Source organism: Lissotriton vulgaris, chromosome 10 (assembly GCF_964263255.1).
Source record: "Lissotriton vulgaris chromosome 10, aLisVul1.2, whole genome shotgun sequence".
Taxonomy (NCBI): domain Eukaryota; kingdom Metazoa; phylum Chordata; class Amphibia; order Caudata; family Salamandridae; genus Lissotriton; species Lissotriton vulgaris.
Window position 1 is genome coordinate 1,115,464,349 of NC_141698.1, and position 14,759 is coordinate 1,115,479,107.

At 45.2% G+C, this 14,759-nt stretch overlaps 1 protein-coding gene across 1 annotated transcript in view; it reads left to right on the plus strand.

The window, feature by feature from the left end:
• The window catches only part of LOC147689417 (vomeronasal type-2 receptor 26-like), a 215,335-nt gene that overhangs the window by 145,850 nt on the left and 54,726 nt on the right, over positions 1-14,759 (plus strand). Inside the window, exon 2 of the mRNA XM_086940095.1 lies at positions 8,253-8,480. Coding sequence (XP_086796221.1) covers positions 8,253-8,480 — 228 coding nt within the window. The remainder of the gene's footprint in view (positions 1-8,252; positions 8,481-14,759) is intronic.

Consider the following 14,759-nt stretch of genomic DNA (forward strand, 5'->3'; position numbering starts at 1 on the left):
TCCTATAGTTGTTATGGACATGATCCAGTCCACGAGTCATTGAATGGTAATAGGTCTCGATGATCAAGGGACTTACCATATCCTACACTGGATGACCATATGATAAGACTGATCACAATGCCCATTTGATGGCAATCCAGAGCTAGTGGCTTGGATCGTGTCACTTAACACTTTAGTGTTCTTGCCTATGTATGAGTTCTTTCTTTTAGGCTTTCCTAGTAACTTGAGTACTAACTTACTATTGTGAAGTTTAGGTTAGCTCCCCATAATATTGTCCTTTAGACCCCCGATTCTTTCTGTTGATTAGATTTTGATGCCAGCCATCTGGCCTGCGGGGCCAGATGTGGGGATGTCTCCATGAGGGGCACGATTGACAGAGGACAAATTGAACCTACATATAAACTGTCTCTGTTTCCTTTGCGATCCACTCTTTGATGATGGACAAAGGCTCCTGCTAAGTGCTATTGAGGATGGACAACACAACAGTGGTCCAGAATATCAACAAACTGGGGTTACCAGATTGATGGCACTGGAAGAGATGACCAAAGATGTGTGACACTACTGCCTAGAACGACAGATCTCTGTAACTGTGGAATACCTGCTGGGTTCCCTGAATACGGTGGCAGACTGGAACTCCAGACATTTCACGGATACCAGCGATTGGCAACAAGACTCAGTGATCTTTAAGCCCTGATGGGACAGTTGGGTCCCTGCTTTGTGGACCTGTTTACATCCAGACTGAATGCACAGATTCCTCAGTACGTATTTTGGGGCCTGGACCTGGGAGCTGCAGCAGTGGATGCTTTCCTGCAGGACTGGAGGAGGGGCAGGCTTACAGGTTACCACCTTTTTTCCTAATACCCAGAGTGGCGGATCAAGTCCGAAGTCAGAAGGCATCTTTAATTCTGGTGGCACCAATCGAGCTCTCAGGCATGGTTCCCCTGCCTTCTGGAACTCTCATGAATGGAACTGCTCAGACTTACATCATTCCCTGAGATCATGCAGGTTCCCCAGGGCTGTTCTCATCCTATGGTACTGCAGGGCCAACTTCTGTTCATGGTGTGGAAGATTTCAGGTGATTCTGGCAAGACGGCAGGCTTCCAGATAACGCTGAAATCTCATCCAGCAGGCATGGGCCCCAGGGCCAACCAAGCAATACAGATAGATCGACTTGGAGATGATGGATTCATTGCTGTGCGGAGAGACACTTGGATCCAGTGGGGGCGCAAATTACAGTTGTCCTGAATTGTTTCACTAAACTGTCTGGTTCCGGTCTAGCTTATGGCATTATCAATTCCTTCGCTCTGCCATTTTCTGCAGATATCGCAGCGTGAGGAGGAATGCCCTACACGGCCACCCAATTTCACCAAATAAATATATTATCTACTTACTAGCCAAATTATTGAAACCAGATTATAATGGACGACTCTACCGGAGTTGGATGCTATCACTATATTGCTCTGGGTCTGAAGAGCTAAATCATATTACAATCCATTCGAGGCTCATAAGTCCTCCTTTGTACCTGGCTATAAACAGTGAAGGCTCTACACCCTCAACAGCTACAGAAAAGAACTGAGTATCTTAACTCAGAGATATAAGAAATCACCTCTGATCTATTGTGGCCCCTGTTTTCCTGATGAAGGCATGGTGCTATGCCGAAACGCACGAAGATTTCAACAAGTTGTGATCATTGTGTAACATTGTTCTTTGATGATTATGAAAGTCAGACATCAATTGTTATTATCTCTATGAACTATACTCCAATAGTAAGCTGTCTTTTTTATTGTATGTTGTTGTATAAAGTGTGAATGAGGATATGTAAGAGCTAGTATGAATGAGGTGATGTTTTATAATGAAATGAATTTCCTATACTCAATTAAACAATAAAAAATGTTACTTCACAAAGATAAACAGTATTTGCTGGCTTTCTCTGGGTTCTCCATATATCTTGTTTTGTTGATTGTTGTACATTAACTGATGCTGATATTATTGTTGCCTTAAGTCCTTACACTTGACACCTGCCCATTAAATACACCCTGGTCGGGGAACACCCATGGTGTGCAAATTGCTGAAAGGTAACCCAATGTCTCCTCCCCCAGAGCCTAGATACTCGGGTTTGTTGGATGTGAACCGGGTGTTGTGCCTTTTGATGGCCTTGCAAGATTACTAATATCTATTTAGGAAAGATATTTTGACAGAGCTGTCCAGTCTTATCTGTCTCATCTCTTTCAAGAGACTATTTGATGTCAGGGCCCTTGAGATCACAGCACGAGTATTTGCCCCAGAGGGGGTGACATTCATCATCTCTAGGAGGACCAAGACTAATACCAGGTGGGATAATTATCATGCTTTTGAAGTGGGTCCCAAGCTTTGCGGTGTAAGGTGTCTTAAGGCCTACAAGGAGACAACGGCAGAGGTTAGACTTCTTGGTGAGAAACAATTATTGATTGCTCTCACGAAGCCATTCAGGGCTGTCTCTTCTTCTTCCATTGCCAGGAGGGTACGATGTATGCGACGGATTGGTCTTCAGAATCCACCCTTAAGAGGATTCATTTAAAACCAATCCATGAGGCTGTGGTAAGTAAGCTTTAAACATGCATAATCCTCGTCTCCGGTCCCGACACAGAATGAAAAATTTATTAGCTATAGTCAGCCGCGGCCCATGCAGGTAAGAGTGGTGGGGAGGTGAGGATTTTGACAGACAACACCGAGTGAAAGTTAATTATTTATTTAATTTTTCCTCAGTCTTTCAAAATCCCCCCTACCCGGCCCCACCGGTCCAGCACTTATCTGCAGGGCCATGGCTGGCTATAGTTAAGGAAACTTTTAATCTTATTAAGGATGCAGAGATGAGGTTTATCCCACCTGGTACATATTGAGGATATGCTGTCCACCCACAGGTCTGTATTACAGTAAGTATCTTTTTATTTCCTGGGTATTACTGATGTAACCCCACGTCTGGTGGCAAACAGGGAGTATCAATCTGATGATGATGTTTCCTTGGCATATTTTGTACCGGTTTCACTATGTTTCATATGATTTATATGGTGTCCATGAAAGGTAATGTTTGTTGTTATCAAGCTTTGAAGTAAATGTTCAAATCTGCTTATCATGTATTGATGGTATTCATACATATGTGAATAATGATCATGAATTAACTTAACGGGTTATTTTATTGGTAGGCTCTGATTCCCAAACGGAGTGACGCCGTGTGACTTAGATTCCTGGAGCAAGAAAGAGGAAGGCATGCTGACCACAAGGATTTATATGTTGGGACAGACTGTACTGCTATTGGCTTGCGATTGCCATGGACTCCTCCCAAGGACTCATAGCAGATGTAGGGTGGATAGTGTTTTTCATTCGTTTAGCTTTAAATCTGCTGTTAATAAAAAGTGAAGAAAGATATACATAATCCTCGCCTCTGAGTCTTTACTAGAATTAAATGATTCCTTTACTGTAGCTAGGAAATGTCTCATTTCTATCAGCAACTCCTGTCAGCTGATACTCAGTGTTAAACTTCAGCCCCACAGAGTGTTCTAAAGAACAACTTGAGTCTTAATTATGACGAAAGTGTGGCAAGTCTGAAGCCATTTTGGGTGAATGAAACTAGTAAAACATAAAACATTTCATTTGGCAAGAAACAACATAGAAATGATGGTTTGTGCCATAAAAAGAGCAATTAGAACACATTTTTTACTTTTTTTTGTCCTCATTAGTCAACAACCTCACTTCAGTTTGCACTCAAGTTGTCTATACCCACACTCAGCAAGCTGAGAGGCGTAGGCGACTAGAAGTGGAGACCCCGCCTATCGGTACCAGAACTTGCCTAGGTGCTAATGAAGAACCCGCTGAAATTACTCTTCTGCCAAGCTCCAAGAGCTAGATGGCCCTCGTCGTAAAACTACCAGTAACAATCTGGGAGTATCCGACTTGGTCCGAGAGTGTTAAGGCAGCATAATCATAGGAATCAGAGAGAAAAAATAAATAATTCAATCAATCAACTCTGAGCCCCATCTGAGTTGCAGGAGGTTCATAAATGCTTTATTCTTCTTGCTGCCTGATCTCATAAGATCTAGCTTAGAGACAACCAAGGCGGAAGTCTGCCAGTCTAAAAAGGAGGGGAGAGTGGAATCTGTCCATCATATACAAATTTGCCTCCTAGCTAGGAGGATAGCATAAAAAAGCAGCGATCCGACAGGGCCCCTAACACTATCTGCCAAGCCAAAAATGATCAAGGGTAAGTCGATGTTGATAGAACATCCCAGGGTGCTAGCCAGAAATGTTCCGGTACTGTCCCAGAAGAAAGCAAGGACAGGACACTCTTTGAACATGTGAATATCAGAAGCTGAAGCCAGCCCACATTTCTTGCAGCAGACAGGTGAGCCTTTAGTGATTTTTTAAAGTTTTGTGGAGAAGGTAAGCCCTGTGGATGGTAAACAGGTAGTTCCTTTTTAGCCGGTTTTACTACCTCATATAAGATCTTACAGGAGTTCTGCGATAATGTATCACAGTCTTGCGCTGGTAAGGAACCTCCCCACTGTTCCTGGGCAAGTTGGAATTCACCGTCCACAGCTTCAGATATTGCTTGGGTACCAGAAGGAAACTTCTTTCTTCCCAGGGGGCTTAGTCACAAGCTGATGTTCCAGGGAATTACCACATCCGAGTAAACTTCCACAAATTGTTTGTGAGTGGGAATGGGTCCAGCTTTCCAACTAAAGATATTTAAATCTAAAAAGGCCTGCACCAACCCTGTCCCTAAGTTGCCCCCATGAAACAAGGGTACCATCCGGGATCGAATCCCCCCAGACCGCTAGTCGGGCTTCCCTCAAGGGAATTGCCAGCCTATACCTCAAACACTCTGGAGCCCCAGGGGAGTCGCAGAGGGAAGCCAGGCTGGAGAAGTAACCAAGTGCAGCTGAGCTCCTTAACACCTTGGCTGCTGTGACTTTTCCCCTCCTCTGCTGCCCTCCTATGAATACCATTGTTCATGACGAGCTCAGCTCGTCATAAGCACAGCTCCACTGTGCCTCATGACGAGCTGAGCTCGTCATGAGCATGGAAGGTGTTAATTTTACCAATGTTTTGACTAAGCCCCGGAGAACCTTCAGCATAATTTTTTTTTTTTACTTTGGATCGCCAAATTTGAACAGAAAACCCTCCACTGATAAGTTAGCGCCCCTAAGCATAGCTAAAAACATCCCTCCCGCACCAGTATTATCAGGCATTTTTAGGAGCATGCGCAATTGTGAAGATTGGAAGGGCCAAGCATAAAGCTGGATATCCGGTAAAGCAAGTACTCCCTTCTCTCTCCTGCACCTCAGTTTTTTCCAAACAATCCTGGATGATTTGTATGTTCAGACAAATGAGTTTATATCCCTCTGCAACTGGTCAATTGAGGATTTTTCAAAGTGGAGGGGAATGCAATGAAAGAGGAAAGTAATTTTCGGGAGTATTGACATCTTGACCAAATGAACTCTGCCGATAATGGATAAAGGGAGTAGGGCCCAAGATTTCATTAGCCTCTGAAACTCCCTTACCATCATAGCTAAGTTGATCTCAGCGATCTTAGTGATGTCCTGAAGAATATTTATCCCCAAATACCTCATTTTGGAACTGGTCTGGTGCTGATGCTGGGTTGCTCCTAGATTCCAAACCATAATTTTGGTCTTTGAGGCGTTGATTTCGTAACCTGAACCCAGACCAAATTCCTGAGCCTTCCTATGCCAAGGCTCCTATGATATCAGAAGGCATCTCTCAGTTCAGGGGTCTCCGAAGTCTTACTGGAATCAACAGCACTGGAGAAGTCCCTAGTCTCAAAACCCGGTGTTGCTATCCTTTCATCAAATGCTTCCCATGGGCTTTCTCTTCTCTGGAGTTATAAAGTATCAGGTCTTCCCTTCTGCCACAAACTCGTACATTCAGGGGAAAAACATCATATATTAAGGATCTTTCACTCTCAGCAGCCTCCCAGTCTTCCCTGAGGCCCCTAGCTCTCATTGTGCAGTTGTGGTGTGGCTGGGAATCACTCTTGTCATGGTCCACTCACCAAAATTGTGAAGGACATCTTGGTGGGCAGGGTAATTACCCTGGCTGCCACAGCCGGTCCGACACCCAGAGCCTGTTGTTAGTAGAACATGTTGAGACCTGTGAGCCCCGGGCTCTAAGATGTGTTTCTCCCAGTGGCGGCTCCACCACTATGGCAGAGGAGCATCGCCCTACTACTTTTAATAAGTGCAAAGTAGAAACATAAAATGATAATAACTTTGAATTGTCATTTAATGCTTCGTGCTGCTCTAGTATGGGGCTGATCTGTTCTCAGAGCAGGGCAGGGGAGGAGTGGTTTGCCCACTCCTAAGCGCACATGAGGCCTCTCAAGCAGCCCAAAACAGTCATGCACACTTTCCCTGTTCTCCATGCAGGCTGTATTAAAGCCTGTGTGGAGAACATGCCCTTGCCCCCATTCCCTGGCTGAGTGTTGAAACAGACCAAATGTGATTGGTCAGTGGGGCCTGGCTGTGCTTCCTGTTCCTCGAGTTTGACCAGGAGATCAGGAGCAGGCCTGGGCGTAGTTAGCGGGCTTTTGCTACGCAGAACTCTGTGAAGTGACAAAAAACTCTGCAGAGTTCTGCAAGTGGCAGAGTGCAGTGCAAACTGCTGTTTAATCTTCCTGCCACTCAGGTAGAAATTCTACCCGAGCAGCAGCTCACTCTCACTCCAAAGCAATGCATTATACATGTATAGGTCCTCTAAAAGGCTGAACGTGCGAACCCAGCCCTATGTTTTGTAAAGACTGTTTCTAGGCTCAACCTGCTGAGTAGACTCTAACTTCCAATTTCCTCCTTAAGTTGTATTTTTTCTCTTTTATGTCAGTGCTTTGAGGTATCCAACTGGAACTTGGTATTTCCTCACAAAACCTCTAAATAAATAAATAAAATAAATATAGTAATAAGGAAGCCAATATCAAAATACCCGGGCGGTTACAGCAAGACCTTTCCCAGGTATTTTTTGAGACTGCACTCTGTGATCTAGCCCGGCCATCTCTATGATGACCTCTGCATGAACACAACAGATTCTACCAATTTATGCTTCACCTCCCTCCTCAATGAGTAGTGCATGACATTAGACATAGACACGTTGGGGACGATTTACTAAGAAGTCATGCAACGCAACACAATTCATCAGGACAACTTGCTGTGATGCGTTGCATGACAGGGAGAGGGACAACATTTGCCATATCTACTAAAAGATGCTGCATTTCTGCTGACTCCCTGTGCTGGCACCAACCCAGGCACCCTCTCACCATGCTGCAAGGCGGCCTGTATTAAGAGAAGGATTGATTTTGTGCCAGAATGGACACCTTGCTGCACAAAAGCAATCCTATGAGGTATTTCCTCTTCATATGTGTGCCACAGAATGCAGTACAAGTTGAATCAGTAAAAAACAAGGAGAAATAAAGCTATTTCTCCTCATTACGTCTCACTTGGAAAGGCGTGTCATCATGACGCAACGCCAGGTTCACTATTTTTGATTAAATCTGGGTTTGCCTCAGTATCCATGGGTGGAAGCTTGGGAACACCCATGCTCCAACACCCATGCTCCACCTTTGAAATATGTTCATAAAGCAGTGATTTGGGATGCTGTGTGTTACTCTGGATTTACTAAGCCACGCAAAACCATGCAAGCTGGCTTTGTGTGGATTAGTAAATCCCATTCCAGGGCTTGCGTTGCCTTGCTTCACCCTGCATGGCTCAAGGGGAACGTAAACCCTATTTAAATCTGCCAATTGGAACCAAGTCATGCCACCCCTATCCTGGCTCTGTCCACTTATGACTCCAGTTATTGCCATTCTGGCATGACCACCTCCTGCGACACTTAGTACTTCAATCGCACCCATCTACTGAGTACCAGCACCCAACACCCTTTCAACAGGCACAGTGTGGTCTCTACCACTGAAGCCATCTTGTTATTTCTACAGCACATTCACTGCCTCAAAGTAACACAGCTGCAGCTCTTCACTGCATTTTCTGTCTGCAGAACTACACCTGGGCAACTGCAGTTGTCCTGAGCTGCATTGGTATAGTCTCTTTATGACCTCTGACCCATCAAACGTTTATTATTCACAACCTCTTCTGCAAAAATGTTATGTCTATAAGTAGCAGCTAAGTCATGCCCTGCCCAATGCTATCGGTATTATTGCAGCTCATGGTTATTTGTTCGCTGTGTCCTCTTTCAATTTCTCTGTCTTCTTCCAGTTACATCATTACATACAGAATCTTCATTTTAAAACTTCCTCTGGTGATGAAATCTACTTTGATGATCGAGGGGACCCTCCCACTCGCTTTGACATTTTCAGTTGGATTTTCTACAACTCCAGTTATGCTACAAGGATCAAAGTGGGAAGCTTCCAAATAAACCCTTCCGGGGAAGAACAGTTCGTCATTGATGACCGAGCCATTCATTGGCACCCTGACTTTAAACAGGTAATGGCTCCTGTCTGATTTGGGAACAAACTTGGAAAAAGGGTGAGAATCGTATGGATGAGAAAGGACAATCATGATCTAATGGAAAAGTAACTGCTGCCTCATTGACAGTCTGTATCAGCGGGTGAACCACAATAATCGAAGTTCGGCTGCCCTTCTAAACTCCAAAGGGCTTATGTACTGGTTTTTGACGAAGGGCAACACAGCAAGTCACTTTGCGGTGCTACTCTGCATCAAAAGAAAAGGGCAGGAATGCGCCATATCTCTGAGATACAGCGCATTCCTGGGCCTTCTCACTGCGCTGGTGCACAATGGACTGCCCAGGGCCAGTGCAGATGCCCTTTCACCATGTGAAAGGGTGCCTGCATTGTAGGAATTATTGTTTTTGTGTAGAAAGGGACACTGTAAAAACAATGTAATTTTCCTCCTATGTGTGCTGAAAAATGTAGCAAACAAAGAGGAAAAAATGAGGAGAAATGAAGTTATTTCTTCTTGCGCATTCTCAGGATTATAAATCCTTGTAAATCTGGGAAAGCGTCAAAATCCATGGGGATGGAGTGGGAACACCCACGCGCTGCCCAATGTCAGCTTGGCAACCCTTGGCAGGGAAATTGTTTAATGACGCCCAAACTCAAGAACAATGTTGAAAGTGGTGTTTTCTGGTTGGCTGAGACAAAAATCCAGCCATACAGAATCCACAACCCCTGTTAAAGGGCAGGTGAATACACTCACTGTATAGTCTGTGCTCACCCTTGGGTAGCTTGGCACTGAGCAGTCAGGCTTACCACAGAGGCAATGTGTAAAGCATTGGCACAGAACTCACTAACGATAAATACCCCATGAGGTACAAAAGAGATTTCAAATATGACGTATGTAAAAAATCGTTTGTATTCAGCACATGTATATAATCAATGCAAAATCAAAGTTGTGTACTTTTGGGCACCAATCACACTTAGAATTATTACGAGGAGTTCTAGGACCACTTGTGTTGTGATAACATCAAGAATATTTAAACTGGGGACAATTCCTAATCTAACCCCCCCACACAGTCCACAGCTCCCTTAACTTCTCGGGTGCCCATGACGAGCTCAGCTCGTCATGCAGCACGGTGGCGCTGTGTTCATGACGAGTTGAGCTCGTCATGACCGTTGCGGAATGCCCACGCAGGGATAATTCCCCTGCTGTGCTGGGCGTTCCATTGGAACGGGCGTAGTCATGACAAGCTGAGCTCGTCATGAGTACAGCACCACTGTGCTGCATGACAAGCCGAGCTCGTCATGAGCACCGCGGCGATGCGTGCACCCCGTTCCCCAGGGCACCACGGGGGAATTAGCCCCACGGCAAAGGGGTTAAGCAGCACAAAGTGCTATACACCTAAGACCCACACCAACAATCCTTATAATTTAAACCCACACAGTTATAGGGGGCACCCTAGGTCACAACGAAATCAGAAACATGTATATTTAGGAGGAAATTAGACCACTTTTTAGCAGTACCTCTGGACGGGGCCATGCAGGTACAACTAGTGCTAAATGCAAAGTGCTTTTGGTATGAAATCAATGCAGAAAACCGTACTGCTGCACGCGGTGCATCTCATACCAGTCAGTCTGTATGGAACATTCTTACACTCATACACACTCAGCATCCTAATGCAGTGCACTGATTTTCAGCAGGTCAACTGATACACTCTGCAGACCCGTGGCCCTAACCTCCCTCCACCCTACAGTTTACCCTGACTGTCTCAATACCCTGGATGGAAGATCCCTAGATCCCATTCAGAATGGGATCGCAGGAACAGGTGAAGAAAGTGACAAGTATAATTAGGAGTTAGACACAAACAACAGGGGTTTGGCCTCCACTCAGTAAGTCACCCACAGGTCTCAAAACAGAAAGGAGTCATGCAGTCTCTTGACCTGCTTCTGAACTGTCTCAGAAGCGTTGCTCCGGCCCAGTTAATCCGTCTCACTACTACCGGGTGCCATGATGTCTTTGGGAGATGCCAGGTGAGAAGAGGGCAGTTGGTCTGCTGAGATGAGAGTCAGGAAGGAAGCAACAATGAATGGAGAAATACGCAGGGGAGCCTCTCAGATGCAGCAGGCATCCCCTCAGGTACATGTTGATCTGTGTCATACCCAGGTAGTCTGGGCACAAGGTCTGGTGTTATGTTGGTATGAGTCACACCAGACACTGCAGATCACACACACACAAAGAGTTGCATATTCTGTACCTCCCTTGAAATGAGGCACAATGACCAGTTCACGTTGATATGGATTGCACCAGGCAATTCTGGTCACACAAAACAAAGACTCTTAAATTCTGTACCAACCTGTAAATGAGGCATAACGTCCGGTGCACATTGATTTGGGTTATGCTAGACCAGCCTGGTCACACACAGAGGCGCAAATTCAGCAGAACAACACGAGGTAGAATGAGACCCTACTATGGCTACACACCGACCTCCGTGGGTCGCACCTATGAATCGCACACTGTGTGTAATGAGCAGGCAGTCACAGTGACGCGCAAGAGTGATGTGGCCATACAAAAGAAATGGGCCATATAGGGTTCTGCAACAGGTGGACGCTTATGAATGTTGTGGTCCCTGCAGCACCAGTAGTTATACTGAAGGGTGCCTTTGAAATTGGGGGTGGTTCATGGGGTTTCCTTTTGAACCACAGATGTCCCCCCTAGAAATCAGGCCTGTCTTCAATGGGGCAGTGGAATGCAGATGCTTTAATCTTTAGTGGGGCCATGATCTGACCCCTAGAGATTAAGTGTCACAACTTACCGTACCAATCTATTCAAATCTGCCCTGAAATGGCAGAGGTCTGTTATTCCAGGCCAGGCCCATGGTTTATATAGCTGTCTCTGGGGAATGTGCATATGTGTTCCCCTGGCCTCCGGTAATTGATTGGAGCTGGCCCCAAGACACACAAATAGTTTTAGAACATTGAAATTCCCATATTCTATAAGTGGTATTTCTAAGCAAGCTATGCCTAAGTCAGCTTTACCATTGGAAAGGGTTTGGCATGGTGAATCCATTGATAGGAAACAGACATGCGATAGCAGGTTGGACACATAGACCTTGGTAAAATTAGTGCCAGTGGCCTCACAGAAGCCAGTAATGGTAGACTGAATATGGGTTTACCCATTCTGGGTGCAAGTGCTCACCCACAGGCCTGCAATGGTAGGCTGGACATGTAGTCAAGGGCACCATGGGTGCAAGTGTGCATGCACAAGCCTGAAAGAGCAGCCTGGACACATAGTCATGAGCAGCATAGTTGCAAGCGCGCACACATAAGTCTGCAAGACAGGTGGGATATGTAGTCCCTAGCACAATCAGTGCAAGCGCGCACACACAAGCCTGTCAGTCAGGTGGGACATGTAGTTCCCGGTACCATTGGTGCGAGTCTGATGTTCAAGTCCACATGGGCATTCGGTACACATAGCCCCTAGCACCATAGGTGCTGGTGTGCATGCACAAGTATGCAATGGCAGACCAGACATTGGTTTACCCACTACCAGGCAAGTGTGCTCACACAGGCCTGCGATAGCAGGCCGGATACCTAGTCACTAACACTAAGGGTGCAAGTGCTCACACTCACGTTGGAACATCAACGTCATAGGCATGCACATATCTGCCTGCAATGGCAGTCTAGATACCTATGTCAGTGTACACCCATAAACTTGCAGTGGTAGACTGGACACATATTCAAACCAGTACAAGGGCCCATGCACACGCCAAGGCTAGCAATGAGAAAAATAGCCCCCTTCCACAAATGAGGAACGGGGGCACCCTCTGCAAGACCATTTTCTAGCAGTGTTATATCCCTGCAGCACTTTTCCCTATCATGTAAAAAAAAACATCTGCGGGAATACTATCGATACCCCGGGCTCTTCCCCCCGTGATGGCTTGTAGAGCAAACATTATTTCTGAGGGTTCAAATACTAGGCTCCTCTGGTTGCTAGGTACCTTTAGTGGATACTCAGGAATCCTGGCATCATATGATGAATAATGTTTCAAAAAATATTTTACCCATTGTTTGGGGGCTACATGATTTTCTGGTTGCTGAGGATGTGTCACACTACCCCATTTTACAAGTGCCCAAAGATTTTGCAGGTTGCTTCTTGTGCATGCTGCCTATAATTCCTGCCACGTGTAGAAAGGCGCTCGCACTTTCACACTGTCTGTGGAGTGAGAACAAGCTCAGGTCCTAAGGACATGAAAGAGCATTGGCAACACCTCAGGAGTACCCCGTGGGGATTCAAACTCCAAGACAGAGGAATATCCGGGCAGGAGATCCTTACTACCTGTACGGAGGACAGCCATCTGTCCCCTCCCTGCTTTCCGCAAGCCACCCTCGTGTTCCTCAGGGCTTCACTAGGGGAAGTTCTCATTGTATTAGAAGGCATACTCAGAATTGGGTGAGGTGTGAGTGATGCAAACTTAAGCAGGGGTGCAACGGTGCCCCTCAAGCCTGTGCTGGCAGGCCCAATACATGGTTGACAGGGTATCCAGTGAGTGGCACAATAGGGGCTGAGTCCCACTACTAGCCAGTGTTGTGCCTGCCATGGGTATGTGAGGTACATCTTTATGGGGTATGCATAGCTACGGCACCAAAACCAACCACGTACACACCACTTCCTGGTTCGTGCAGGAAGGATGCACAATTCTTCCCTCTGCAGTACAGCTGGAAGGTGCCCAGAGTCCTAAGGTCAGGCAGAAAGATACAGCAAAAGCTAGCAGGAAAAAGCAAAAAGCTTTAAAATATTTCCCCTAAGAAAGACCATGTCCAACAGAAAAAAATCCTTAAATTCCAGGACCATTGACTTTTTGTTACTCAAGAAAAAACCACCATCATCATCATCATCGTCATCATCACCATCATCACCATCATCATCATCATCATCATCATCATCATTATAACTTTATTTCGATATCCAGGATCATAAAAGTACAACATACATTAAAAAAACATAAAGTCACAATCATAATGAATGTCATCAGAGATGAGAGACATTTACATTTCGATAAAAAGCTCATTATCATAGAAGCTAAACTCCAAATATACATAACACTATGAGATTATAAACATATTAAATGCGTGCTTGATACATCTTTAAAGAGAAATTTTGGACCACAGACAGTGCAAGTGCTCATTAAATACATTATGAAATAAAGGAATAATCAAAATAATTGGTTGAGGGTATTGGTGCAGAGCATAGTTCTACATAGGGTTACACAAAATTGAGTTAAAATTTAGGATCACAAGTGCCACAATTGACAATCCTGATACTGCCATTCTAGGACATGGGCTGGCTTGTGTCTATGGGTTAAGTTGCGAGATTTTCACATTTGTGATACAGTGCTATATCAGATAGGACATACAATCTCATAATACATTAATCACAAAATGGTTAAAAGACAAAAGAACATTTAAACCATGAGTGGGTTTACTCCCATCATCATGACGCTCTCTTTTTTGTGGGGCCGGCACTTTGCCATTTCCTAAACTGCTACTGCTTGTACTACGCCAGATCCAAGCTGACATTAGAAATCTGGAAATTGAAGAATCCATCAGTCTACTCGTGCCAGTGCTGAGAATTCTACGTACCTCGATGTATCGCCAGATCTGCTAATATACGGTGCTCTTCAGCTCCCTCAAAGTGCTTCCTAGCACCAACTCAGGCATCCTTGTACCATGCTGCAAGAAAGCCTGCGTTAGGGGCAAAGTTGTTTTTTGTGCAGAAATATATACCTTCCTGCACAAAACAATCTTGTAATGCAATTTCAACTTCCTATTTGTGATGGAGAATGCATCGCGCATAGGAAGAGAAAGTAAAGAGGCGAGATTAATGTATTTCCACTTATTACGCCTCACTGAGGAAGGTGTAGCATCTTTAACTGGTGTAAATCTGGGAATGTGCCAAAATCCATAGGCTGATGTGAGGGAGCACCTACACTCCACCCATGGAATGCCTCCCAGGTGCAGTGTAATACAACGCAGCATGAGGGGCGTTATTGTTTACATTTAGTTTACCAAGCCACGCATGGTGATCGGCCATCGAGTGGCTTAGGAAATACCAACTAACATTTTGCGTCGCAGCTCCATCAAAAAAGTTGTGCAACCACAACACAACGTTATAGTAAATCTGGGCCATAGTACAGTCACTTCCACCACAGCAGCTACATGAGGTTTATGACACCATCTGCAGAGAGGACCCAACATTCTTGAATAGCAGAATACAATAACATTCAGGGTGCTGAGCAGGCAGGCATTT